A 27,895-nucleotide genomic window follows, 5' to 3' on the forward strand; every position below is an offset into this window, starting at 1 on the left:
TTAAAACCTAGAATGTTTATCTTATCAAGGAGTAAAACTTTTTAATCAACAATTTTTACATTGGACAATCACAAATTGGATAATTACCAATTAGTTAATCACCAAAAAAAGTGAAAATTTGTTTATTGGCTTAAAATGATTGAAATCGTTTGAAACACGGAGAAAGTGTAGTTTTTAGAAAAACTTCAAAAATTTTTCACTTAAAATTTTTTTTCGAGACTTCAAAAAAAAGTTTGAAAAGTTTGAAAATTTTTTTTCGCCAAAAAGTGATCGATTGCATGAAACGTGGATAATATGCCTTGCAGAAAAATTTCGAAGATTTTTAGATTGAGAATACTAAAATCATCAATATTTGAAGTTGGAGTTCAGTAAATCTCGACATATATTAGTAATTAGAAGTAGCTTAGCGGAAAGGGCTGGACCTGAAAAAGGTTAACCACACAATATTAGAGTTTTCGAAACTAATTACAATACAGCTTATCAAATTCCACATAAAGAAACAGGCACAAAAGGAACATTTAAGATCGAACCGATTTTACCTGCTGTACTACTTTTTATTGATTTCAATGATCAAAACCTCTGTCAATCTTGCCAATCTATACCGGGTATCTGAATGTACCGGACCTCTTATTTACCCTATAATTAGACCCATTTTTGTGCAAGAAATACGATTTCTCACAGGGGTTTGTTTAAACTGTGCACTTTTTATCACTCTCGCAACTCGCAAGGGGCCTGGTATTATAGGGGGGTATAGGAAGCGATGTAAAAATACCTTCCATCATCCTTTGTGCTTTTTTGTATTTGAATGCGCATGCCGCTTCTTTTGCTATGCCATATACCTCGAATAACCCCCATATGTCCATTGCCAGGGTCGGTAAGCTGGAGATAGCATTGAAAAGTTGCTAGAAATAGCTAGTTTTAGAGTAAAACTGGTGGTAGCTGGGGGTGCTAGCAGGGATGTAGCAGAACGAAGCTACACGGGTTTCATTGGATTTGGGTTATTTTAAGGGCCCCAAAAGAGTCCCGGGAACTAAAGTTACTTAAGATTGCAGTTTAGGGCATTTGTAAACCACGGTGTATCAGGGACACAGAGCACAGTGCAGGAGTACTGCCAATAGAACATGCAAGTGATACGTCTGCAACAGTAAAACGCCGACGAAGCTAGACTTAGAGTGAACTGATGGAAGCAGGGGGGTGCTAAAATGGAGGTACAGAACGTACTACATGATGAAAACAGAAAACAAGGCTGGTTGGACCTAAAAAGATGTGAATCTGCCCCTATAGATCCGTGAAAGAGCGAGTACAAAGAGTTTGATCACTAACCTAAAGCCCCAAAAGAAGAAGAGGCTAAAGAGACTCACTTTGATCAATAAATCCGGTACGGCAAGGTCTGTAGCCTTGAAAGAAGATACCTTTAAGTAATTCATGCAGAAAAGTCGATTTATAAAAAGGGGTTCTTTGGGATCTAAAAAGGGTGGGTCAGTCTCTCTGTTTTCATAAGATTCTGATGAAATGCTGTTAAGCTCAGGACGGTGATCTTAATAGGTCGGATAGCTGTATCTGGTTGCTTCCACCCACCCTTTTCGCTTGAAAATAAGTTCTCCCCCCACCTCTTCCAAAAATACATTTTACCAGAGCAGGAAACCTTTTCCCTTCCTCCTTCTTTCAACACAAACACAATCAGGTTCCAGCTACTCTCCTCCTCTGCAGCCACAATCTTATCTCCTTCTTCGGAGTTTTACTGTTGCAGACACGTATCACTTGCACATCTTTTGCAGTACTCCTGCACTGTAGCTCTGTGTCCCTGACTACACCGTGGTTTACACTGCCCCTAAACTGCAATCTTAAGTAACTTTAGTTCCGGCACTCTTTGGCCATTAAAATAACCAACTCCAATGAAACCCCGTGTAGCTACGTTCTGCTACATCCATCTAGCACACCACCCAGCTACCACCATTTACTCTAAATCTAGCTATTTCTACAACTTTTCAATGCTATCTCCAGCTCTATCCCGACCCTGGCAATGACATATGGGGGTTATTTGAGGTATATGGGATAGCAAACGAAGCGGCATGCGCATTCACAATACAAAAGCCACAATGGATATGGAAGGTATAATTACACCGCTTCCTATACCCCCCCCCCCCCCCCCCCCCCCCTATAATACCAGGCCTCTTTCGAGTTGCGAGAGTACAAAAAGTGCACAGTTTAAAGAAACCCCTGTGAGAAATCGCATTTCTTGCACAACTGGGTCTAATTATAAGGGGAAAATAAGAGGTCCGGTACATTCAGATACCCGGGATAGATTTGGCAAGATTGACAGAGGTTTTGATCATTGAAATCAATAAAATGATAGTACAGCAGGTAAAATCGTTCGATCTTAAATGGTCCTTTGTGCTGTTTCTTCTTATGTGGAATTTGATAAGCTGTATTGTAATTAGTTATGAAACTCTAATATTGTGTGGTTAACCTTTTTCAGGTCCAGCCCTTTCCGCTAAGCTATTCCTAATTACTAAAATATGTCGAGATTTACTGAACTCCAACTTCAAATATTGATGATTTTAGTATTCCCCAATCTAAAAAATCTTCGAAGTTTTTCTGCAAAGCATTTTTATCCACGTTTCATGCAATTCGATCACTTTTGGCGGAAAAAAATATTTTCAAATTTTCAAACTTTTTTTTTAAGTCTCGGAAAAAAAATTGTAGATGAAAAATTTTTGAAGTAGTTTTCTAAACTACATTCTCCGTGTTTCAAACGATTTCAATCATTTAGCCAAATAAAAAATTTCACTTTTTTGGTGAATAACTAAGTGGTTAATTAGCCAATTAGCTGATTGTCCGATGTAAAAACTTTGATACAAAAGTTTTACCTCCTTGATAAGATATACATTCTAGGTTAATTTGCAGCCTTCTATGATGGTTTTTCACAACTAAGATATTTGGCAAACCAGAAAGGTGGTACAAAGGTGGTAAAAAGTGGTAAAGTGTGAGTTCCGTTGAGATACAAAATTGGCACAAGTCTAATTATGTTCGTAAGGGGTCCTAACTACCATATTCCGTTGAGAAATCCTTGTGAACATTCGAATCCAACGGAAAAACCACTTTTCCCCTTACTAAATGTATTAATTTACAACTCAAATAGTTGGATCCAAAAAAGCAACCAAAGAGAAAATGGACACACTTCACGTAGCCCCCTCAGGTCCATTTAAAACATCAAATGGCCTAAAGGGATGATAAGCAACAAAGCATTTTATGAAAAGGTGCAAAGTTGAAAAGTTATCAAAGCGTATCGAACACCAGCGTGGAAATTTTGGACACCCTCTCAGAGTATGGAGACACCCAGCCCAAACGGGGTCTCTCTTTTGCTATTGAATCAGATAATTTATTTATTGGAAATTGGGGAGACCTAGAATGAACTTGTTATCGGTTTTTAAGAAGTGATTTAAGTAGTAGAAATTTGCAAATGGACAACTTCCATGAATTGAACGAAATTAGAGATATAGCTGCATGCAACAGATTTGGGAAAATCTTTTTCAAGGGTACAGTTTAACCGCATTAAGGTATTTTTAAGAATCATTTTTGTCGGTAAGATCCTGTTTTATAATAATAATACCCTTTTTATTAAAAAAGCAATAGTGAAAGTTACGAAGGACGTTTTTGCAGAAAACGTGGATTTTGGAAAACGTTTGTAGGTGGTTAAAATATGTCGTCGGTACGTACTTTCCGTTAGTACCCCTTTCAACTACGCGCAGTGCAGCGCGCGAGTATTGCTTGCGGAGATATATGTATATAGCTAGCCTGCAATGAATGCGCGGCGCGAAATGTATTTTAATGTATAAAATGTAGTATATACTAATATATTAGGTAATAAGCCCAATTTTATTAGGTGGCATGCTAGTATAGTTTTACTGATGGTATCAATATTATTATTAAAAAGTGAGCTGATGGAATATTTTTTTATAGTTATAGTGAATGGAAACTAGCGTCCGCCAAAACGAAACAACGGGCGCAATTCTTGTTACAAAACGAAACAGAGACTACTTTCTACTGTATATACTAGTACTACTACTGATTTACAAAAGTGGTCCTGGTGACCACGCCCCTACGAGCAAGAAGACAGTAATTCTGCCCATAATAATAAAAAAGGGGGGAGTTTTCCTACCTTGCAGTTGCAGATCGAGAACGTAGTAAACTGCACCAAGTAAAGGACCCTATATAATGGCCCCTAAATAAAAGCCTGTCAAAATTAAACAAAGCCATTAGTGGGACGGGATAAACTTTGCACCTGTCATTATTTTAAGTCCCATGTTGTCCTAAAAGCATTTTATTATCAAACTTTAATTTTCAGGATTGGACCCCACCATCACTACCACAGATTCCAATAACTGTTCGCTAATCGACATTTGACCCGCCCCAATTTTTCTTTGAAAGTTAAACATTTCTTTGGCTTACCTTTGCTCTAGCCCACTATCTTTGAAAGCCCCAATTTTCTTTGATTTGACTGTCAAACAAAATATTTCCCGTTATCCGAAATATGCGCGCTGCTTTGTACATTTTTGATTTTATTAACTTCACTTTGATAAAAGTTTTCATTTCTTATAATTTTAATAGCTGACAACAACTATATGATTAGTACTTCCGCTTCAGTAAAGCTAAATGTAAGAGGTTTACAACAAATTAAACTTTGCATTTAGTTAATAAATTAAGAATATTGTTTTTAATACAGACTACAGATAAAGTAACACAAACATAAAATGTAGCTTTTAAAGCTATGTAATAAATTTAACCTACAATAAAACCTTTTAAAAAGCGTCTTTTTAAAAAAAAAACGTTTTTATAAAAATAAAATTTCTTCCGAAATAGAGGTCATATCTTCTTTTAAAGCAAAGCTGCACATAGAAGTCCCGGACCCCTCCGACATAAAGTAGACGATAAATTTGTCGAATATAGATACGGTAAATTTAGATTAAAACAATGCTAGCACTAGCAGCAGTAACCTACTGTTCCGCTCGTGGCCAGCACACGAAACAGCAAACCGTACTTAACATTTGAGTGGGAGGTTTCACCTTCTTAATAGCCATATCACAAGGCTTCTTATTTATCAATATCACATTTGTAGTTGGGTAACATTAAAAAAAGTGCGCCATCTTTAATCTGAAGTTCAAATCGACTCATAAATATAGCCCCCTTGAACTCTTTAATCTGAATGCTTCTAATTTTTAGAAATAATAAGATAATGATGAGATGATTGAGATTCTTCGCAGAAATAAAGAAATATAAATAAAAGAGGTATATTAATAATTTATAAATCATTGATAAACACTAATGCTATCTAGATATTTGTGATTATGACTGGCTAATAATAATAGTAGTACTAATAACATTATACTCATTAGAAATACTACTTCTATCAATCTGGCGACCTGTTCTCACAAATGGGCGGTCTTATTTTCTTACCATGACTATGAGCCATGTAAATTGAAAACGAAACAGCAAACCTTAACATTTGTAAATTGAAAATGTTTCCGCGAGCGTAATTAATTGATTTAAAATCGCCCAAACTCCAAAGGAAAAAACGAAAATAACGTTAGGTGCGTGATTAATTGAGGAACTTGACGAATCAAATTTTCATTTCTAAAAATTGAATTGATAAGCTAGAATGCGTCCTTCCAAGAAATTAACGAAAAACGCCAAATTTCTCATGTCAGTAGATAAAAAATAATTGCCAAATTCTATTAACGGAGGAAAACAGGCGCCATGTTATAATTAATATAGTTTTATACTTAAGATATGTTAAATTCCAGGTTCTCCAAACCAAAACCAATTCCTACAAAATTACATAAAAAAGGTATAACCTCAAGATCCATTTCCTGATCCAGACTTCGAGTCCAGATCTTCTGACAAACTGTAAACCCGGGTCATCCTAAACATTTGCCCAGCAGCATAGCCAGCAGTGCCATCCTAACCATACACTCCGTTCTCAGCTTGTCTAAAGTATAGCGGCTCGTGGATCTGCATCTATCTCAACACTGAAGTGAGAAAAAAGGGGTATGAATTAAACGCTGTAACCATGACCAACACTGTTATCTTACACTAAACGGCTGTGATTCAAAGAACAGTTGTTCTAGAACATTGTACTAAAGAACTGACCTGAATCTCGGTTGACGCGAGGTAGAGGATGCATGACAACCATGCCAGGTTAGCTTTTATCAGAGTCTCAGGCGTTATCAGGTAGGAATCCATTACCTAGGAGTTAGTATCAACGCTCAACAGAATAAATCACTTCTTTTGGGCAGGAAAACAAAACATCTTTACATAAATCACTCCGAGCTATAATACCTACACACTAAAGTTAACACTCAAAACAAACGCCTGAAAGAAACTCTTTTAGATTAAAAAACATCAAACTTTTTCAGTGCCACAATCGCATGCGAAGCAGAGTTAACAGAAACTGTGTCAAGTGTGACTTATTCGTGCGGCTCATTTAAAAAATTGAGACTAGCATTTGACTTAGACGTATCCTACTCTCCAGTTTGTTTCGTTATTATAATGCCTAGTTGTAACACAGTACGGTATTTGATAACCCACGCAGTATCCGCGTTAAACCACTCTGGCCTTAAACGTGCGTTTAATTAATTGGGTAATAGGTCTTTAATTAACTCGCACGCCACTTGTGTCCTAACATCTGATTCACATCTGATTCAGAGCACATGTACAGTACACGCGTGCGCGGCGCGGCGGTAAAATTCAAATTAGTCCGCGCGATCGCAATACTAAGGAACCAATGCGTGATACATAACCAGCACTTTTGTAGTGAGACCGAGCTTTGAACCAACCTTTTCGTATCCTCAGGCGACGGGAATCTTTCTTTCTGTATCCGGGTTTACATATAGCACATCAGTGGATGGCATGGCGTCCAGCAGATCTCTGTAGCTAGTCTGAAATTAATCGGGGCTAAAGATTTGCTGTAGAGACTTAGTGTAATATTATAATCCGTCTCATGCCTATTTTAGACAAATGGAAATGAAATTAGGTCCGTTAAACCACAAAATATCAGCTATATATTGGAAATAATCCATTACCTGCGGTAGTCCTTTGTTCTTGACATAATCTATCACATCAGCAGGCATGTCAGCTCAGGACGGGGACACGTATTGCAGCTTAACATTGTACAGAGTGAGTAGCCTCGCCAGACTGTGAACAGTTCATCCGTGCTTCAAATCTCCACCATCGTCACCTGGGTAATTATCAGTGTTATCTGGTGTCCTTGTCATTTGTGTAGTGTAATTAAATGTAAAAATTACTTAATATTACCACATTAGTGTGTTGCACTAGTCCTTGAGGCTTCAAGTGTGCCCTAATTAACAGATTAAGAGGAATACATGAGAATATTGTACCGTTATTTTCCGTAACAGTTCCTATTTCCTCTCTGATAGTGAACACGTCCAGTAGAGCCTGTGTTGGGTGCTCCCCACTCCATCTCCCCCGTTTATCAGGGTTTATGTAGGTGCCTTGTAGTGTGGATATGTTAGATACGTGCACATAAAGTCACAAGATAACTCACAACTTAGTATGGTTTTAAAGGGTTTAATAAAGATGAAATAATATTATATATAGTTATAACTATTACTAACCTAGCAGCAGTAGTGACTTGTCCAGGGGGAGGATGTCTCATTACCATTATATCACAATAACCTTGAATATTTCTAACTGTGTCCTCTACACTTTCTCCTTTCAGCAAACTACTCTCACTTGGACTAAGAGTTATCACTGTACCACCTAAACAAGGTTGTCATGGTTACAGTGTTGTCATGATTACAGTGTTGTCTTGATTATAGTGTTGTCATGGTTACAGTGTTGTCATGGTTAGTGGTTTACAGTGTTGCATGGTTACAGTGATACCATGGTTACAGTGTTACCATGGTTACAGTGTTACCATGGTTACAGTGTTACCAAGGGTTACAGTGTTACCATGGTTACAGTGTTACCATGGTTACAGTGTTACCATGGTTACAGTGTTACCATGGTTACAGTGTTACCATGGTTACAGTGTTACCATGGTTACAGTGTTACCATGGTTACAGTGTTACCATGGTTATAGTGTTACCATGGTTACAGTATTACCATGGTTACAGTGTTACCATAGTTACAGTGTTGTTGAAGTTACAGTATTTTAACTACCTAAGCGCTGCATGGCGCTAGTAAAGGAGAGATGGGTGCGAGTACTAGGCTCAAAGAACATAGTCCCCAGAACACACCCTGTAGCTAGTGTGTGTATCTCTGTTTGTAATTTCCTCTTAAACTGGTGAGCCACTGTGAAGATCTGGTGCAGCTGAAATTATACATTTATTAGAATAATTAAATTATTATTAAGTGGGGCTCATTTGTTTTGACAAAGTATGAAAATAAAAATTAAACAGCCAGATAATATCCTTAATGTTATATTATAACATTGTGTAACTCACAGTGTTCCTATCGAACTGCTTCACAGTTAAGATGTGTTTGTTGTTGAGGTTGTGTCTCACGACAGGTATAAGTCGCGACACATCTGTCTCATTCAGTGTCTCAGTCATTGAGATCTGTCTCAGACACCCACTAGCGTCTGTTAGAGAGTAGTGTCTCTGTCTGCCTGGTAATAATAACAGTTCATATTCTTATAGTTAGAGAGCACGGTATAGAATCACATGTAATAATGACTTAGCATATTCCACATAATACACCTCCACATGGCTCATATCAAACAAATTGCTACGACAAAATTACAGGACAATGTAACTTAACCGTCAAGACAAGTTCTGAACTGGTCTAAGTAATGTACTACTAAGTATAGTAAGCAGTGTGCTGGAACTTTGCCAGCGCCTGCAATTGACTGATACAGCGATACGTAGATCAAGTATATTTAATAGTTCTTACGTTAGTCATAGGTCACGTGACACTTGACCAATGCGCGCGTCGTAGTAGTTAGGACTCATGGGCAGCCGCAAAAAGACAATCATATTTTTATTGGTTTTATTGTCCTTTGTTTTTTTACATGAATTACCGTTACAGGTTTGGGTTAAGGTTAGGGTATAAGGGTAACGTTTGTGGTCAGGTTCCTAACTCCGTATTTTTGTTGCCCTAGAGATCTGGACACCACCAGCGATCAGCAAAATACTCACATTCACTAGCTTTTGTTCTCTAGAATATTGAATTATGACCAGTTTGGATTTTAACACTTAATTATTTCTTTTATTTGGTCATGTGCAGCAGGTAAATGATCCACTTATATACAGACTAGACAGAGCGAAGTCCGGTCTCGTAGAGAACGAAGTCTGCTCACGGTTTGGTGTTTCACTCCATAAAGCCATCAACTATTTCATTTGCGCTGAAGTTTTATTTTGACTTTACTTTTGTCTTCACTCTTCCATTTCCTCAGTTTTTTTTCTACAGCTGGTAACCTAAAACTCTTTTCTTAACTTCTAGATCTTCTTCTAATTTAGTTTTTCAGGTCGTGGACTCTATTGTATCACTTTGAAGTCGACAGACTCGCGCATGAGCTTATTTTACACTGTATAATTTTTAGAGATGGGGGCGATATTATTGGCACGTAGCCAGGTGCTCATTCTTAGAGTTGCATGATATGTGTAAACACTCCCGCGCACGTAGTTCATATTCCATCGCCATGCACTGGAAACATGAGACCATTTTGCTCAGTAAATAATAATAAATAAAAACCAATGTACAGTATATTATAAAGAGTACAGTATGAAAACCATGTTCACTTGGTCTTCTCCTTTGAGGATTAAGGTGTTGGTGCCTTGTCCTGCCTACCATTGGCCGAACTGCCCAAACTTTGTCTATTTTGCTTTCGTCGATGCTTCCTCTAAATCTCGCTAGTTATTTTCCGCAAAGGGTGACCTCTGTCGGGAACCGATCATCACGTCGATTAAACTGGCTAATTATAAACACAACATACACACTAATTATTACTACTAATATAATTAATACAAACAGCTGTAAGCTTGCGGACAGGGTCGTGGAACACTACAGATTTGGGGGAAGCAAGTCACCATTCCTCCAGCTTTATACTCCTGAGAGAGACGTTTACACTGTTACACAGTTACACTGTTACACTGTGACACTATTACACTATTACACTATTACAGCATTACACTATTGCACTAATTACACTATTACGACTGTAACTTAATTAACTTATCTCGCAATTAACCAAACACTCAATTAACTAAACATTGAACTGACCGTTGTCACTGTCCTCGCTAGTAAACTTAGACCCTGTCAACTCCGGACTGGCGGGAGAGCTGGGAACTAACACGGAGGAACTAGTGTCCTGTACTTGTGCTGACAGAGACTTTCTTCTTACGTCCTCACCGTACCCCGGCTCCTGCTAACACCTGGGGTCGAGTTCGTTAAATAGTTAACTTAATAATCCCGGTTCTTCCAAAAATTCAGACTTATCAGCCTCGTCAGGCATTATTAAATCTAACCTTAAAAAGCACTTGCTATCCCTCCAAAATCGAGGTGACCCTAATATAAGTAACTAATCTATATAATTATATCTCAAATTCTACATCCGGTACGGCTCTGCACACATGATATCTCTATCTGCCATGAAACATGGCTAACCTTTCAAACTATGATTTAAACATAAACCTAAACTAAAACTCAACTGGGCTCTCCTATGTCACCAAACTAGACCAATAAGCAATTTTAGCTTAGATAATTATATTTTTCTATATTTGTATAATAAGTATATTGACGTAGTGATGGTTTGAGGGGGTTTTAAGCACAGGTCACTCTCAAATCCTAAAGATAAGCAGTGGCCTTCGGCACTTGAAACCTCTTCAAACCTCCCCTGGATTATTTATTATTGATATTGTTTGATTGTGCCGTAAAAATAAATATTTGTTTTATTAAATATTTGTTTTATTATTATTTAATTGATAAACAATAATATAACTAAGTTATTAACAAATCAGCTGATCAATAATTATTAGTATGTCTCTGTATACCAGTAGCTATCTGTATTGGTTTACTGTAACCATGACAACACTGTACCTTGCCATCAATAAAGACAGTGTTTCCTCGAGGCCCACTTTAAGACACCCCTAACTCCATTCCTTCAAACGGGGTCCAACCAGCTTTAGAAAACCGGAAAAAAGGAATTAGTTTAAAAAACACCTGGGAGGTCCCCCCCCCCCCAAACAAGGTAAAAATTTAAACCCTAAACCCCCCCCCCCCCTTTTTGGGAAACCCCCCCCCCCCCCACTTGGAACCCCCCCCCCCTTTTGGCCCCCCCCGCCCCCACGTCCCTCAAGCGGAGGGAATAGTCCACTTCCCTAGTCCCCCTTAAAAAGGTTCGGGTTTCAGGGGGTTTAAATTCTTGAGGGGTTGGTGGCATCTCAGTATAGTCCTGAACAGTAACTAATTTTTAAATGTGGATACTTACCTCATCCATAACAAAAGTAATAAACTCCCTTGTTCTATTTCCTGTTTTATAGTAGATCATTACTTAAACTTGCACTACACTTAAAAATCCCTGCTTTTAATGTATATTTTAGTAAAAAAAAGCCCTTAAAAATAAGAGGATATATATAAAAAGGAAGGATATATATAATGTTAAGTTTTTTTAAAATATAAATTTCAATATAATAACATCCCCTTCCAAACCTTCCTAGAAGCAGTTTTCAGAGTAAAAAGGAACTGTTCCAATCCGGGGAAACCCTGGGGGTTGGTTGGGTTTTTTTTCCTCGACGTGTGGAGGAAAAGTTTTCAATCTATACTTTTTACAATTAAACCCTATCATTAACTATAATTTTTTTATTAAAAACTTAATAAACCAAATTAAAATATAATTAACTAAATTTTACTTAACTATAAATTAACATACAAAAACTAAATTTTATTTTAACTTAAAATTAACTAAATAATTAATAACTTAACTAAATTTTAATTCCCTAACATTAACTATACATTAACTATACATTAACTATACATTAACTATACTACTACCTATCATCACGATATACTGTGATATAAAAACATAATCAGATTGTTTACCAGGATTTACCCCCCTCATCTGCTGCTCCTCCTCCCCCCCTCATCTGCTGCTTCCCTCCCCCCTCATCAGCTGCTGTTCCCTCCCCCTCATCTGCTGCTCCCTCCCCCTCATCTGCTGTTCCCTCCCCCTCATCTGCTGCTCCCTCCCCCTCATCTGCTGCTCCCTACCCCCTCATCTGCTGCTCCCCCTCCCCCCTCATCCTGCTGCTCCCTCCCCCTCATCTGCTGCTCCCTCCCCCCTCATCTGCTGCTCCCTCCCCCTCATCTGCTGCTCCCTCCCCCTCATCTGCTGCTTCCCACCCTCCCTCATCTGCTGTTCCCTCCCCCTCATCTGCTGCTCCTCCCCCTCATCTGCTGCTCCCTCCCCCCTCATCTGCTGCTCCCCCTCCCCCCTCATCTGCTGCTCCCTCCCCCGCATCTGCTGCTCCCCTCCCCCTCATCTGCTGCCTCCTCCTCCCCTTCCCCTCCACCCTTCCCCTTAATTTACTTAAGCTAAAGAGATAAAGAAATAATTTTTCGGAGTTATTAAAACACTATTTCTGGTGGATTCGTGTAGTGTTATTGAGTCTCATAATTTTTATAGTTCTTTTATTCACATTTCTGATTGTTTTCTGAATAGACTCAGTGAACACAGATTCCTAATGGAAATAAATAGCTGATAACGTATCGAACATTTCTACGTCATACTCATATTCTCATAAATGTAATAGATTTGTAGTGTTGTAATTAGTTTAAAACTAATTAAAACTAATTACAACACTACAAATCTATTACATTTATTGAGAATATGAGTTTTGTAATTATTTTTAAAACTAATTAAAACTAATCTCCCCTCCCCCTCATCTGCTGGCTTCCCTCCCCCTCATCTGCTGCTCCCTCCCCTCTCTTCTGCCTCTCCCTCTCCTCCTCCCCCCTCCACCCTTCCCCTTCATTTACTTACGCTAAAGAGAAAAGAAATGATTTTTCGGAGTTATCAAAACACTATTCTGGTGGATTCGTGTAGTGTTATTGATTCTCATAATTTTATAGTTCTTTTATATCAAAATTTCTGATTGTTTCTGAATAGACTCACAGTGAAAACAGATTCTAATGGAAATAAATAGCTGATAACGTATCGACATTTCTACGTCATACTCATATTCTCAATAAATGTAAATAGATTTGTAGTGTTGTTAATTAGTTTAAAACTAATTAAAAACTAATTACAACACTTACAAATCTATTACATTATTGGAGAATATGAGTTTTGTAATTAGTTTTAAAACTAATTAAAACTAATCTTCCCTCCCCCCTCATCTGCTGCTCCCTCCCCCTCATCTGCTGCTCCCTCCCCCTCATCTTCTTGCTCCTCTCCCCCTCCCCTCCACCCTTCCCCTTGATTTACTTAAGCTAAGAGAAAAGAAATGATTTTTCGGAGTTATTAAAACACTATTCCTGGTGGATTCGTGTAGTGTTATTGAGTCTCATAATTTATAGTTCTTTTATTCAAATTTTCTGATTGTTTCTGAATAGACTCTGGGAAAACAGATTCTAATGGAAAATAAATAGCTGATATAACGTAATCGTACATTTCTACGTCCAAACTCATATTCTCAATAAATGTAATAGATTTGTAGTGTTGTAATTTAGTTTAAAACTAATTAACAACTAATTCAACACTAGCAAATCTATTACATTATATTAAAAATATGAGTTTTTGTAATTAGTTTTAAAACTAATTAAAACTAATTACAACACTACAAAATCTATTACATTTATTGAGAATATGAGTATGGACGTAGAAATGTCGATACGTTATTCAGCTATTTATTTCCATTAGAATCTGTCTTCACTGAGTCTATTCAGAAACAATCAGAAATTTGAATAAAAGAACTATAACACACTATTAGACAAATGACATATTTTATTAAATCAGTTTTCTGAAATATTCCGAAGATCCTTCATATGTATAAAAACTATAAATTCGAAATCAGTGGCAACATGACCGTTGACAATATAATTGTGTTGAGTTCCAAGCTTTTAGTGACTTTTTCCAGAGGAGACAATTGAAACGAGTAATTGGGGAAATCTCGAACTGTCACAGTGAATAATAATGGTTTTCTTAATAAAGGACGAACCCGTGTTTATAATGATATTTTAGGGCCTTTTAGATTGAACGGTAATCACGTTTTTACAGTAATCACTTTTTACAGATTTCTGCGGTTTGCTTCAGTGACCCTGGTGATCACAATGAGATTACTCATTACATGAGCAGATCTCCAGTGCATCGGACCAAAAGGAGAATGGTAACGTTTTATGCTGATTAAAATAGTGTTAAAATAGTTAAACCACAGCTGTATCAGATACCTCACAGCTTTGCTTAGCCTATTACAAGATCATGAATCTGGTCCACGATTTATAGGAAAGAGTCACGATTAACATCACGAACTAGATCACGGACAGGTATGGTTTTGCAATATTCAGATATTGACATAACATAACTCCGTTTTAAAATTTTGTTTTGAGGGTTCATTCTTCAAAAAAACTAAAATCATTACATCAATTTTACAACGATGAGAAAATACAATATTTTGGTCTTAACAAAAAATAATTTTTCATGGAAAATAATATCTCTATCGCCTAACAATTTTCATTCAATAAATCCTAAAATCGATCCATAAAAAATAGTCTTTCAGTTCAAATTGTTTTTTTCGCCCATTCAAAAAAATATTATCAATAATTCAAATTACACATTTTAAGCTTCTTGAGAACAAGCTAAAATTTGCGAATTAGATTTTTGTTGTAAATTTTTGTTTATAACATTTTTTTATATTTTGGGTTTAGTACAGTCAAATCCGTCCTTATTTGAGCCTTTGTCGGACAAAATTCGCAACAATAGCGATTTTAAACGGGATATGGTCGGGACAGGTCCCAGGAATCATTCCAGAGAATTCCCAAAAAATCTGACCTTGAGCAAAATCCACAATTACCACTTTTTTACCACCTTTTTACCACTTTGTTTTCCCGCAAATAAGTCACGTTCTGAATATCCTAGAAGATTCTAGTTAATGCAGTGTGTTTAGAAAACAAAAGAGAACAACTTTTTCTTTAACAACTTTTTCAAAAATAAATATATTAATTAATTAATTAAATATTAATAAATTTTCAAATAGTTTTAAAAAATATATTTTTCATAAAAAATGTTCACAATTACATTCACGTATATTAAACTAATTTTTAATAAAAATTTTGAAATTTTTTCACTTTCAATATTTTGGACTTGAAAAATTTCGAAATTTGTATAGAATAACCACTATTTACCACTTTTTACCACATTGGATCTCCGCTAATAAAACGACTTCTGGATGTCGTAGAAGGTTCTAGATTGAACCGATGTGTTCAAAATATAAAAGAGAACAACTTTTATCGCCCAACCTTTGGATTAGATAATTAATCAATTAATTAATTAAGATAATAAGTAAAATTTTTAAAAATTTCAAAAATATAATTTTACCAAACATTTTTGCCGTGACGTAACACGTAAAATGAATTTACTTGAATAAAAGAACAAACGACTGTCACATAGATTAGATAACAGATAGAAAGAGATGCAGATAAATGGAATAAACGGTAAAATATCAAAATTTGTACGATACTATTATATTATAGATAATAACCTATTTACAACCCATCATCTCTCGACTTGTGTTGGCTTTTAAACTAGATCTTAACTGGTTCGTTTGGAGGTTGTAAGCTATCAAACTTTTAATTTATGTTGACTTCCTCTTCGTCAAAAAGTTGAATCCTGCCTAGAAATCGTAGGACTGATCACTCCGAGAATAGTCGGATATTTTGACTACAGAAGAACACATCGTGTGCCTGATACTGTAAGCGGGCAGATTCTATGTAAGTAGCTGTCAACTGATATACAATAATAGTAATATGTTTTTACCGTATTACATTAAGTTTTGATGTCCAGCGGATGGAGCGCGACTAGAGGCATTCTTAACCAATACAATGTATATAATTTACCAGGCAAATGAGGAGTTAATTCCGGTGAATAGCTTTAAGAGGCGATTGATCGACAAAGTACATTTGTAGGAATGAAATACGGAAAGGGTTGCTGTCCCCAGGTTCCTTTTTTTAACTAATTATCTTTTAGTAAGTGCACTAACTTTTAAACTATGCCAGCAAATTTGAAACGGATAGTTACAGTCCTGAAGCCTTTCATACTCTGTATAAATATAATGAAACTGTTGCACCACAGATTGGATCAACAACCCCTGGTCACTGAACGAAATTAAACGGCAGTACAACGGCCTGACCGATTCCGCTCAGAGTGACGTCTATGTGTGTTATTGCAAACAGTGACCATAGACCAGTTCCAAAGATTCTTATCGGCCAATGAAGATGAGTCTGTTGTAACTTAACTGAGGCAGAACCATCTTTAGTTCACGAACATAGTTTAAAACAAATGTCCATTCTGTAACCTAGAGATCGCACCAAATGATAAATCCTCAAGTCGGGTTACTGGCAGGGTAAGTTTTGTGTGGGGGGAGGGGGGAGGTGGTATAGTACACATACGTTAGGCATTTTTACCCTACGTCTTGGGGCGATTCGGAGTCAGCGTCAAAAATACACTGATTAGATTAATTTCATACCCAAAGGGCCTTTAGTAGGAGGGCATACGTTAGGGTATTGTTTTCTCCGTAGCTTAGTGCACCTAGATTCCCACCTATAGGGATCGTGCACAAAGCCCAATTACGGTATCGTAGCACCCTGTCGCATGATTAGCGATTAGGTAATCATTGATTACCCAATCAATTTCGCTAACGAGATAAACAAATTGCTTGATGACTTCGTCATTTCAGTCTGTTTCGCGCCATCTTTTCAGAATTCAGATCATATTCCGAATGTAATGGCCTATTGCAATGTGCAGTTTACAGCATGTTCGCAAACAACGACCCACGATTTGGGTCGTTGACCCAAATAAAAATGTTCTATAGGATGTTAACATCGGCCCTATTCAAAAAAGACACAGTTTCGTTAGAGGAAACGATGAAACACGAACTAGTAACCTACCCTCCCAGTCTTTACCAGTCAAGTGAGCAACTATTGGCATCTAACAAGTCGCAATTGGCTAAAACTATACGTGAGAAATTAGGTTTAGTTGAAGAGTTATCTGGAGCTGAACAAGATAACATTCCGAGGAGTTTGGAGGGCAGGACCCTCAAATTCAAAATGGACGGTGGTATGTTGCTTCATAAAGAAGACACCACCAGTCGGATCCACGAAGTTGGTAAGTATCGGCTATTCAGTACGATCGCATCTATCGATGAAAGTGTAATAGATGCTTTTTATTCGGCAAATTCTACACCAGCTACCATACAGCATGTCGGAGAACATTTGATGCTGCAGCTGATTTCATCAAAATCAAGATCACTAGATGAAGCCAGACTTTCAGTTCTTGAACAGAATCGCAATCTTCAACAGCAGACATCAAGTGCGAACAGCTCCCGCCAACATCTGGGGCAGCTGAACAACATTCTTATCGTGTTTACCATCAGCTGCAGGCGTGGGATGAGAATGACCTAGATCCGATAAGCTGGGGATGGAAGATGAACAATGGAGCACATGTACCAGTGACCACTCTTATGAGTACAGCTCCGAAAAAGCTCATTCAAAACATCAGTTGCAACAGTTTAAAAGTTTAAAGTCAGCTTGTGGCAATGCTTGTTCATGCAGAAAAGCAGGAATACATTGTGGATCAACCTGCCTCAAATGTCAGGACAATTGCACCAATGTGCCAGCTGAGGACTCATAAGTATCTAGTATTTATTGGTTATATAAAGTGCTGCTTCGATAAATCAATTATTTAATAAATATTCAAAAATTATAAAAATTATTTTCGATCAAAATATTTTAAATTTTACAAGTCCAAAATATTGAAAATGAAAATTTTCAAATTTTTTATAAAAATTAGTTCAATATACGTGGAATGTAATGTGAACATTTTTATTAAAATATATTTTTAAAATATCTGAAAATTTATTAATTATTTAATTAATTAATTAAATAATTTATTTTTGAAAAAGTTGTTAAAGAAAAAGTTGTTCCCCTTTGTTTTCTAAACACACTGCTTTAAACTAGAATCTTCTAGGATATTCAGAACGTGACTTATTTGCGGAAAACCAAAGTGGTAAAAAGGTGGTAAAAAAGTGGTAATTGTGGATTTTGCTCAAGTCAGATTTTTTGGGAATTCTCTGGAATGATTCCTGGGACCTGTCCCGACCATATCCCGTTAAAATCGCTTTGTTGCGAATTTTGTCCGACAAAAAGACGGATTTGACTGTACTAGTTCTTTTGTACTATTTTAAATAGATATTCAATAATAATAAACCAGTCCCCAAACAAACATATTATCAAGTTGTACACTGGGTCAGTGTGTCTTTGCGGGAGATGCAGAAGTGGGAGAGGGACCTTTTGTTCCTCCGTCTGTAGTTACTTCTTCATCTGTCTTGTGTTGGTTTGTTAATCTTTGCAGGTGAGGTGCACATCTTCACTGTGTCCACAGTTGTGTTCTTTATTCTTGAAGGTGCACTGGTCCCAGTCTGATGAAGCGCACTCAACATCGTCCAGTTTAATACTCAGACTGCTCTGAACTGAGTAGTACAGCCCCGACTTCCAAGTAGCCTGGCCTTGAGGTCGCCCCATACTCTTGCAGATACTCTTAGCAGAGAAGAAAGTGAAGTCGTCGTCACACACTGTTCCTCCGTTGTAGAGGAGGAGTCCCTCGAATTCCTGCACGCCCACCAAATTACCACCGTCATCTACTAAACTAAACGGCTGTATCTTGGCTCTAGGACACTGGTCCTTGTACAGGGTCGTATCACTGGAACACATCGCAGCAAAACAATCTATTTAACTCAGTCAGAGATGCCACGTTGTTAGCTTTAAGCAGTTTGTTGGATAACCCGCGGAACTCATCAAACGAAGCTATATTAGTTACTTTCTTCTTCCCTGAGATCCCCTTTAGCTCCGCATCGTTGACATTGTTAGTAACCCCCACTGCTATTATCTTGATCCCATCCTTATCCTTGTCCCTCATTTCCTTAGCGATGGGTATTGGTGACCCTCCATCGTTAGAGTGCCCGTCTGTAATCAACATAGCTACTTTCTTGTAACTAGCAGCAGCTTGTAGCATCTGTCTAGCTACTTTCAGAGCCCCAGCTGTGTTAGTCATCCCTCCCCGATACTGTAGCGCGTGAGTGTCGAACAGGTTCATACTCTTGCATAAACTGTTCTCGCAGCAGGGGTCTAACTCTACATGCACACCAGTAGAGTATGAGATGAGGCCTACACACATTTTCAGGTTATTTCTTTTTGCTTTAACTGCTGTAAGCTTCAGCATATTCTCTATAAAGGAAATTTCTTTGTAGTAGTCAACAGACCCAATACTCCCAGACGAGTCCAACACGACCACCGTAGTCTGGTGACACTTTACAGCTTGACAAGGCATAACTCGGGGGATCTGGTCTTCTATGGGCGTGTAGAAGTTGTTTTTCTGAAGAGGAGCTGTCGCGACTGCCATATAACTCAACTCAGAAAATGAGTAAGAAATGACGGGGGAGGGGGTGCCTAACAAGCTGTCTACCATGCTGTCTAGAAAGTCGTCTGACTCGTCGTCTGACTCGGTGCCTAATGTGGCGTCTGACATGATACTATTGGGGACTGCGTTGGGGCCTGCCTTGTAGTTAAACACTCTAGTTTCAGGTGTAGGTGTAGGTGTATCGTCTCCTCCAAACATTGCAAACTGTATTGCATCAGCTGTCTCGTCCAGGTTGCCGCTTGAGGTTGTTAAAGTTAGGTACGTGTTATTCAATCAACAAATTTACTCATCATGTAATGGAAACCATAGTAGGAACCGACCGAAATGTAGGGTTGCCAACCGATATTATCGGCCGATAATTATCGGCGATAATTTCTCAACAATCGTTATCGATTATCACGATAATTTTTAAGAATTATCGCGATAATCAACACATTTTTTCTATTCCAACCTTTTGTAAAAAGGCAATAGTGAAAGGTTACGAATGGTTGTTTTTGCAGAAAAATAGGGATTTTGGAGAACGAGGTGGGTGGGTTTAGATATGTCGTCATTCCGTCCGTTACCACTTACCATGACAACGAGAAATACGCGCGCAGCATGTAAGGGTTGCTTGCGGAGATGTGATGTATAGCCTGTAGTCAGCGTATGCCATGCGGGGTGCAAGTGTATTTTAATGTATAAGGCAATACGTATAAGGCAATACGTATAAGGCAATACGCCCAATTTGTACGTGACACGCGAAGTACTAGTATATAACCGATGTGTATAAAACATGAGTATAGTTCATTTTTTGCTTACAATTTCTTAAATTATAAATACAAGTTATGCTACGGCAATTGAATTGAATCACAAGTGTTTCCCTATTTGAAGCATAATATTATGAAGTGAGCTGATTAGAGCTTGGGGGGGGGGGGGGGGGATCATGTTAGTTTTTGTCCGTTTTTGTCCATTCGATTTTGTCCGTTTTCAGAAAATAGGGTACCGAACGGACAAAAACGGACAAAAATTGTAACTTTTGATTTAAATTGTCTCCACAATTTGTAACAGGCTATCTGCAAAAATGGGTAGCACGGTTTTAATGACCATGGTCCTTTCTCAAACTTTCAATCCTCAGTTAGGTAAAATAGTAAAAAGAATAGTAATCTACACATTTTTCCAAAAAGGGATGAAAATCACTTAATTTATGAAAAATATCGTGTAACATGAACAACTTTTCCATAGTACTGGAGAGTAAAACTCTGTTAAACACAAAAGTTCTTGAGCACACTTTGAGTCAGTAACAGTAACAGGTCAATATGTTATAGACTCAAACGCGTTTAAAAACATTTTAGTAACAATAAATTGTGTAAACAATAACACAAACAATAAATTGAACAAATTATTGAGAGATAAAAGAGGAGGAGGAGGTGGAGGAGGACTGAGGAGGAGGAGTACTGATGAGGAGGACTGATGAGGATGACTGATGAGGAGGGGGAGGGATGATGAGGGGGAGGAGGAGGAGGGTGAGTAGGACGAGGAGGACTCAGGACGAGGAGAACTGAGGACGACGAGGACTGAGGACGAGGAAGACTGAGGACGACTATGAGGAGGAGGAGGAGGAGGAGGACTGAGGAGGAGGACTGATGAGGAGGAAGGAGGATGATGAGGACTAAAGAAAAGGAGGAGGAGGACTGGGGGAGGACTGAGGAGGAGGAGGAGGAGGAGGAGGACTGAGGAGGAGGAGGAGGAGAAGAAAGCATCTAAATGTTATTTCCATTTTTTGTCCGTTTTTGTCCGCCCTATTTTTTGTCCGCCAAAAACGGACAAAAAACATGAGGAGGACGAGGAAGACTGGGGATGAGGATAACTGAGGAGGACGAGGAGGACTGAGGAGGGGGGGGGGGTCCAAGGGGAACTTTAGGGAACTTTTTTTTGGGGAACTTCAGGAAACCTGGGGGACTTTCCCAAAGTTCCCCAAAATTCCCCAAAAGTTCCCCAAAAAAATTATCAGATTCTACCAATGATTGTAGGTATTGTTTTTTGTTTTTTTCGTTTATTTTATATATTTACATATCTATACGTGCTCTGTATAGCATTCTTACGAAATTGAGCAGTAAGCACAACTATATTTGAATTGCACCGAGCAATGATAAATGATGATACAGGAGTTGAACCAAATGTAATGCAAAAAATCAGATAGTAAGGTAACTTACAGCTCTATTGAGAATCATCATGCCAAAAAATTATCATGCTGCAAGTATCAACAAGTAAGTTAAGACTATACCATTATATAATGGTATAATAACATACAAGTTAACATTAATGGGTATTAATGTAAATTAGAGAAATTTTGAATAATTTTGGGGAACTTTTTTTGGGGAACTTCAGAAAGTCCCCCAAAATTCTCCAAAAAAATTATCATGCCAAATAATTATCATGCTGCAAGTATCAACAAGTAAGTTAAGATTATACCTTATAATAACATACATGTTAACATTAATGGGTCTTAATGTATGGACACGTTCATTTGAGTTTGAGGATATTGGTAAACAAAAATAACAGCGTTTTCGACGATAGTGGCTTAATTTTGACATCTATTAACCTAGCATGTTCAGAAGTTCTGAACATTAGCCACGTAACCCATACTCCCATACGCACCGCTCAGAAAGAAAATCTATTGTTGTTAGGCACTATAATGTTTCAAATGTCACATTTTGTGTGACTTAGTGAACTGCAGTTGTCTAATTATCATTCTTTGGTCTGAAATATAGTAAATTAGGTCAATCTTACAATTATGATACAACATTGGTTAATGGGCACGGATCGAACGGTTACAAGGCAATATTTGGGTAACTTTGTCACACTCATGATACCATACCTCTATTCTACTGTGAGGTGTCCTAAAAACCCTTTCAACTCATTATTTTATGGTTGCTCTACCAATCATAGCCCTAAAATACATCGTTTTGAATAGTTAGCTAATACAGGCACTTGGTTATTGGGAAATGAGGTTAATTCTGTCACAATATATGAAATTTTAAATTTTGGGCGAATTATTTATATTTGATTTTGGTTTGAAAGGCGGGAAAACTTTATATAATGACAATGTAGTTGATGCAAGTTAAGATCAGTTGATGTTTACATTGTCACAAAAAATTATACGAAATCGTAAATAGGTTAAAAACAATGATTATAGAATGAAATAGTCTCTTATAATAACTCTTATAATAACTGATGTGACAAAGTGAACATGTCTTGCCCCTATTTTGAAGATCTATATTCTATACCTCTATTAGAATTCAACATTCTAAAGTTTAACAATTTTAGGTTAAATTTGTCAAAGTCACTAAAAATGTGACAAAATTAACTTTCCCTGCCCCAACAATATCAAGATAGTGTGTTAAAATTGGCATACTAGGATGCTTTATTGCCTATATAAATCAATCCAAACTACAAAATATATGTTAATGTGATGACGATTACCTAACTCTTATAATAACTGATGTGACAAAGTAACATGTAGATTGCCCCTATTTTGAAGATCTATAACTCTATTAGAATTCAACATTCTTTCAGAAACGATTGGAAGAATATTGTCCAGAACATCAGAGCTCAATTTTAACAATTTTAGATTAATTTGTCAATTACACTGAAAATGTGACAAAATTAACTTTCCCTGCCCCAACAATATCAAGATAGTGCACGTTAAAATTGGCATAGGGTGCTTTATTACAGGTATATTAATCGATCCAAACTACGATAAATATCTTTTAATCTGATGACGATTACCTAACTCTTATAATAACTGATGTGACAAAGTAAACATGTCTTGCCCCTATTTTGAAGAACTATACCTCTATTAGAATACTATGAAACTTAATCATCAACAATTTTTCGATAAGTTATTTTGCCAGCAAGGAGCTAACAGAGTTATAATAATTTTTTTGTGACGAAATTATCCTATTTTTGACCATGTTGTGGTAGTTTAATTGTGACACTGTTAACATATTACCACCTGATAATGATTCATGTGACTGGTGCATGGTACTAGCAGTGTTGTTTGATCAATAGTACGTAATATAAGGAGTTTAAGGTGGTATATCATTATTTGTTCAATTTCACACATGTTCAGATATCATCAAGATTATGTGACAAAGTAAACTTGGTTGTGCCTTCTGTGTTTTAATTCCTTACGACTATATGATATAATAACAATTCCCAGCACTTTCAGGCCATCAAATAAACCTACACTACTCAGCATTGCTTATCAGGGTGCCCTAAACATTCATCACATATTTTCTTTAATGTGTGACAGAGTAAACCTGAGTGCACCATCTAACGAAAAAAGTCGTCAAATATGTAGGTAATGGTCATATGTACCCATCCAATCAACTGGACACTCACAAATTTGGTCAAAAACGGCAGCAAGGGGTCCATATTTACTCCGTCACATGTTTATAGTGTGACAATGTAACCATTTCCGTGCCGGCCGTATTTAAGCGATATCTTATCACCTGATTAAGATATCGTTAAGTGACAAAGTTAGCCTAGAGGATGAGACGATTATCCTAACCATCAAGGGTTTGTGTAATTTCATAGTGTGACAAATTCAACTACACTGTGCCATTTAATAGGGTCACTTATATTTACCAATATCCTCAAACTCAAATGAACGTGTCCGTATATAAGAGAAATTTTGAATAATTTTGAATAATATTGGGGAATTTTGGGGAACTTTGGGGAGTTTTGGGGAACTTTTTTTTGGGGAACTTTAGAAATCTTGGGGGACTTTCCCAAAGTTCCCCAAAGTTCCCCTTGGACCCTCCCTGAGGAGGACGAGGAGGAGGACAAGGACTGAGGACGAGGAAGACTGAGGGCGACTATGAGGAGGAGGACTGAGGAGGAGGAGGAGGAGGACTGATGAGGAGGAAGGAGGATGATGAGGACTAAGGAAGAGGAGGAGGAGGAGGAGGAGGACTGGGGGAGGACTGAGGAGGAGGAGGAGGAGGACTGAGGAAGAAGAGAAGGAGGAGGAGGACTGAGGACGAGGAAGACTGAGGAGGACGATGACGACTATGAGGAGGAGGAGGAGGAGGACTGAGGAGGAGGACTGATGAGGAAGGAGGAAGGAGGACGAGGATAGGATGAGGACTAAGGAAGAAGAGGAGGAGGAGGAGGAGGAGGACTGGGGGAGGATCGGACTGAGGAGGAGGACTAAGGAGGAGAAGGACTGATGAGGAGAAGGAGGAGTAGGACTGAGGAGGAGAAGGAGGAGAAGGAGGAGAAGGAGGAGGACTGATGAGGGGGAGGAGGAGGAGGAGGAGGGTGAGGAGGACGAGGACGAGGAGGACTAAGGACGAGGAGGACTGAGGAGGACGAGGAAGAGGAGGAGGACTGAGCACGAGGAAGACTGAGGAGCACGAGGACGACTATGAGGAGGAGGAGGACTGATGATGAGCAAGGAGGAGGAGGATGAGGACTAAGGAAGAAGAGGAGGAGGAGGAGAAGGACTGAGGAGGAGAAGGAGGTTGAGAAGGAGGAAGAGGAGGAGGAGGACTGAGGAGGAGAAGGAGGACGAGGAGGACTGAGGAGGACTGATGAGGGGGAGGAGGAGGAGGGTGAGGAGGACGAGGAGGACTGAGGATGAGGATGACTGAGGAGGACGAGGAGGAGGACGAGGACTGAGGACGAGGAAGACTGAGGACGACTATGAGGAGGAGGAGGAGGAGGACTGAGGAGGAGGACTGATGAGGAGGAAGGAGGATGATGAGGACTAAGGAAGAGGAGGAGGAGGAGGACTGGGGGAGGACTGAGGAGGAGGAGGAGGAAGAGGAGGACTGAGGAGGAGGAGGAGGAGGACTGAGGAGGAGGAGAAGGAGAAGGAAGCATCTAAATGTTATTTCCATTTTTTGTCCGTTTTTGTCCGCCCTATTTTTTGTCCGCCAAAAACGGACAAAAAACATGATCCTTCCCCCCCCTGATCTTGTAGTGAATGGAAATCTAGCGTCCTCCACAACTAAACAAAACAACGGGCGCAATTCTTGTTATTAGGGGAGAATGACCAAAAATTTAACATATTTTTTGAATCTGTGTCTTTGTTTATAAGGTTCAACTCCAGTGCTACTATAATTTGCAGTGTGATGGTACGTGCTGTGCAGTGTGTACATATTTGTGGCCGTGAAAATTAAAATCTTGCAAAACTCGTTGGAGATCGCTGTGCAGTATGCTGGAGAGATATGACCGGATAACTGATGCAGTGAACTAAGTTTTGGATGACTTGAAGCAAGGCAATCTAAAACTGGATGCAGGAGGGACTGAGTTAGTTAAAGACTCTCGTACCGTTCAAGACTGCAACTGTGTTTTTGTGTAAAAGAGAAAGCAATTTCGCTCAAACAGCAGTGATTATTCACTTAATTGACAGCAAGCTAGAAGAGATATAATCGCCGCTTTCTCGAACCCTTTTCGAGGCCACGTACACAATATGTAAAGAAATATCAAAGAACCTTAACTTTGTATAGCTGGTTCAGTTCTACTCGGACCACGATATTTTAGATGCAGATGTAGAACAAAAATACAGACTGATCACAAATTTAACCTTAATACGTAACTCTTAGTCTCTGCACCAGCATGCACTTGTCCACAAGACGTATCAAGAGGTACGTATCAAGAATGACTCGGACCGAAAATTTTATAAGCAGGCCTCCCCTCGGCCCTTTGCAACACGAGCTCGGAAGCGGGATCTCTGCCCTCAGAGGTACGTATCAAGAATGACTCGGACCGAAAATTTTCCAAGTCAAAATTTTTCTGAAAACCAATTTTCTCCACGTTTCATGATACCCTGTTCATTAACTCGGACAGAAAATTTTCCTAGTCATAATTTTTCGAAATTTGTCTGAAAACCACTTTTCTTCAAGTTTCATGCTACCCTGTTCATTAGTACCCGAAATATTTTTTCCGAAGTCCACACCTACCCTTCGATAAACAATTTTGGACTCGAGGCTTACCGATGGTAATGCGATCTCGGCAGGGAGGCCTCCCTTTGCAACACGAGCTCGGAAGCGAGAGCTCTGCCCTCAGAGGTACTTATCAAGAATGACTCCGACCGAAAATTTTCCAAGTCAAAATTTGTCCAACATTTTTCTGAAAACCAATTTTCTTCAAGTTTCATGCTACCCCGTTCATTAGTTAAGTACCCGAAATATTTTTTCAGTTTTCCGAAGTCCACACCTACCCTTCGATACACAATTTTGGACTCGAGGCTTACCGATGGTAATGCGATCTCGGCAGGGAGGCCTCCCTTTGCAACACAAGCTCGGAAGCGGGAGCTCTGCCCTCAAAGGTACGTATCAAGAATGACTCGGACCGAAAATTTTCCAAGTCAAAAAATTGAAACCTGAAATTTTTCTGAAAACCAATTTTCTCCACGTTTCATGCTACCCTGTTCATTAGTACCTGAAAATAATTTTTCGGTTTTTTGAAGTCCGCACCTAGTCAAACATTTTTTGATTTTTTCCTTTTCACCTTTTTGTAAAAAGGCAATAGTGAAAGGTTACGAATGGGCGTTTTTGCAGAAAAACGTGGATTTTGGGGATTGCAGTAGGTGGGTCAAATATATGTCGTGTTCCTTGCTTGCTTACTTCCGTTCGTTACCATGTCAACTTGCCCAACTTGAACGTGGCACGCGTAGTGTACTGATGTTTCAATATTATTATTATAAGGTGAGCTGATTAGAGCTTATATTAATAGTTATAGTGAAATGGAAATCTAGCGTCCGCCAAAACGAAACAACGGGCGCAATTTTTGTTTAAGGATTCGAGTTAAAATGTGACGAAAAATATATGCATTTCAAGATTTTAGAAATACATTTTTTTGAAGAAATATCCGGCAAACATTTTTGGAACCGGACCCGAACCGGATATTGAAGCCGGATATCCGGCCGGATCCGGATTCAGCCGGATATCCGGTCGGTTCCTAAACCATAGTAACCAGTAATGACTAATGGTTATGTTGCAGATAATGATGAAAAGTTTTTTTAGTAAGAAGTATTAAAATTTTAAAAGTATTTAATAAAAAACAAACATCAAAGTCTCACCTGTAAGCATTCACCAAACCAAGGAGTACAACGCACATCAACATGGTTCGAAATGGAATAATAATAAAATCAGATAATTTGCACTCAGTTATACCTTACCTCCAGTTATATGATTATTATCTGAAGTTACGCTATCTGGTCCATATTGGTTACCATTTTATGGGAACCTTAAATCA

General features: G+C 38.3%; 2 protein-coding genes across 2 annotated transcripts; both read right to left on the reverse strand.

Moving 5' to 3' along the window:
- Nucleotides 1–7,492: 7,492 nt before the first annotated feature.
- Nucleotides 7,493–18,753, reverse strand: LOC134823282 (multifunctional protein pyr1-3-like). Its single transcript, XM_063834691.1, has 5 exons — nt 18,603–18,753; nt 8,466–8,629; nt 8,182–8,332; nt 7,635–7,779; nt 7,493–7,511 (listed from the first exon to the last, which is right to left on the reverse strand). Exons 1-5 carry the CDS (start codon nt 18,751–18,753, stop codon nt 7,493–7,495), a joined length of 630 nt encoding a protein of 209 aa, XP_063690761.1.
- On the reverse strand, nt 18,451–27,763 carry LOC134823396 (uncharacterized). Its single transcript, XM_063834852.1, has 2 exons — nt 27,720–27,763; nt 18,451–19,886 (listed from the first exon to the last, which is right to left on the reverse strand). The coding sequence occupies exons 1-2, from the start codon at nt 27,761–27,763 to the stop codon at nt 18,929–18,931; spliced, it is 1,002 nt and encodes a 333-aa protein (XP_063690922.1). The 3' UTR covers nt 18,451–18,928.
- Nucleotides 27,764–27,895: the final 132 nt, after the last annotated feature.

This window comes from Bolinopsis microptera, chromosome 11 (genome assembly GCF_026151205.1).
Source record: "Bolinopsis microptera isolate Bmic1 chromosome 11, MBARI_Bmic_1.0, whole genome shotgun sequence".
NCBI lineage: Eukaryota > Metazoa > Ctenophora > Tentaculata > Lobata > Bolinopsidae > Bolinopsis > Bolinopsis microptera.

What these genes read in the sequence shown, in the direction of transcription:
- LOC134823282 (XM_063834691.1), bottom strand. Translation starts at nt 18,753, where the DNA reads ATGGGGCGACCTCAAGGCCAGGCTACTTGGAAGTCGGGGCTGTACTAC. An exon ending in AGAACACAACTGTGGACACA is followed by an intron (nt 8,630 to 18,602) that starts GTGAAGATGTGC and finishes TATTATTACCAG; the next exon opens with GCAGACAGAGACACTACTCT. An exon ending in AGCAGTTCGATAGGAACACT is followed by an intron (nt 8,333 to 8,465) that starts GTGAGTTACACA and finishes GTATAATTTCAG; the next exon opens with CTGCACCAGATCTTCACAGT.
- LOC134823396 (XM_063834852.1), bottom strand. Translation starts at nt 27,763, where the DNA reads ATGTTGATGTGCGTTGTACTCCTTGGTTTGGTGAATGCTTACAG. An exon ending in GGTTTGGTGAATGCTTACAG is followed by an intron (nt 19,887 to 27,719) that starts GTGAGACTTTGA and finishes AACAACCTCAAG; the next exon opens with CGGCAACCTGGACGAGACAG.